General features: G+C 34.9%; 1 protein-coding gene across 1 annotated transcript in view; it reads left to right on the top strand.

Annotated features, from left to right (window-relative positions):
• The first annotated feature begins 573 nt into the window (after positions 1-573).
• Positions 574-1,776, top strand: part of LOC107655555 (ATP-sensitive inward rectifier potassium channel 8-like) — a 3,526-nt gene continuing 2,323 nt past the window's right edge. The window contains exon 1 of the mRNA XM_016443072.1: positions 574-1,152. Coding sequence (XP_016298558.1) covers positions 800-1,152 — 353 coding nt within the window. The 5' untranslated portion in view covers positions 574-799. The remainder of the gene's footprint in view (positions 1,153-1,776) is intronic.

Raw genomic sequence — 1,776 nt, 5'->3', positions numbered from 1 at the left:
TTTTTACTGTCTTCAGAAAGCAAAATAAAACAAAAATGTGCATTCAATAAATGTGTCGAATAATATAAAAGTATAAAAAGTTACCTGTTACCTAAAATATATATGTGTTTCAATTTAAAACTAAATTAAACTAAAATGTTCAGTCTTTCTAGCGCCCCCTTGCGGTCCTCGGGTGTCTCCAGACCCAGTTTGAAAGCCCTTGCACTCTTACAATAACTCATTACATTGCACTGACACAGACACACATTGTTTTTTCTCCATTTAAATTTCTCAAAAATTTGTCTGCCAGTTTATCTGTTCCTATTATAATGGTCTATTTTATAAAGGCTATAGTTTCTCTATGACTAACTCTATTTTAGGCTACTTCAGTTTATATGATAATCTATAAAAGTTTATATTTAATCTATAAAATAAGGGCAGATTTAGTTAATGAAATCTTTGAAAGTAGTTTTACTCTTCTCTCCAGAGTGAACGTTTCTCGGAGGCAGCAGGACAGTGATGTACCGCCCATGCGTGTGAAGTCCTGTAAGAGCGCAGCACAATCATCATAAAGATACTTTTTGAAGCCTTTACGCGGTGAGTGTGTTCTGATGTTTATGTGGTGTTTATTGTATAAACTGACACAAGAACCCAGATTAAGGTCTGACAGATGCAAAATAACTTTCCTAACTTTAGTTTATGCTAGCTGAACAGAGTTAGAGGGCAGATGCAGGACCGTTATTGAACTGGAGCTGCGCTTTTGACCGTCGTTGAATGGAGAGTCTTTTTTCCTAACCGTTTGCAGTGACCTGCTTAAATAATGCTGCCGCGCAAAAGCATCATTCCCGAAGAGTTCGCGTTCTCCCCGGCGCTCGTGTCGCCGATTCCCCGCAAGCCCGTGTTCAGGGACCGCGTGAACAAAGCGCGCTTCATCGCCAAGAGCGGCGCATGCAACTTGTCGCACAAGAACATCCGCGAGCAGGGCAGATTCCTGCAGGACGTGGTCACTACTTTGGTGGATCTCAAATGGCGTTTCACCCTGGTGATTTTCTCCATGACGTTCCTGTGCAGCTGGCTGCTGTTCGCTATGTTCTGGTGGCTGGTGGCCTTTGCGCACGGAGATCTGGACACTAACCGTAAACCTGGCGTAGAGCAGTGTTTCACTAATGTCAAGTAAGTGTGCCCAAGTTGTTTTAGTTATTGTAAAAAATTAAAAGAGTGGACCTTGACTGTGTTATATGTTTGTGCAGTAATGTAATGTTATTATATTTATATTTTAATAAATTAATTAAATGTCTAAATATGTATATCCTGTATTAAAACTCTTACAGATTTATAATGGCAAACTAATAACTGAAATAAAATATATTTTCATTTAATTCTAGTAAATGCAAGGTTTTTTTATGTTGGCGTCAGTTCAGCTCAATAGTACAGCATAAAGCAGAACTTGTTGAAAAGGAAATATATATAAATGTATAAATGTAAATAAATATACAGTATTTCTATGAAGAATAAAGTACTATGTAATAACTCATTCTTCGTCGTTCCTACATTTGTGTAAATGTTACTAATTTTCAACATTTAAAAACAATAATTATAAAATAATGATGTTTATAAAGATTAGGCCGTATAATTACAGATTTAAATTTTATATATAATTACAAATTGCTAATATATTAAAAACCTTAATTTATTAACTGAAATATCTAATTTTTCAAAATCTAATTACTAGTATTGCAGGCTCTAGGCAACATATTTTCATATATATATATATATATATATATATATATATATATA

The sequence above is a fragment of the Sinocyclocheilus anshuiensis genome, unplaced genomic scaffold (genome assembly GCF_001515605.1).
Source record: "Sinocyclocheilus anshuiensis isolate Anshui unplaced genomic scaffold, SAMN03320099.WGS_v1.1 scaffold916, whole genome shotgun sequence".
Lineage (NCBI taxonomy): Eukaryota > Metazoa > Chordata > Actinopteri > Cypriniformes > Cyprinidae > Sinocyclocheilus > Sinocyclocheilus anshuiensis.
This window is presented reverse-complemented; position numbering and strand designations above follow the sequence as displayed.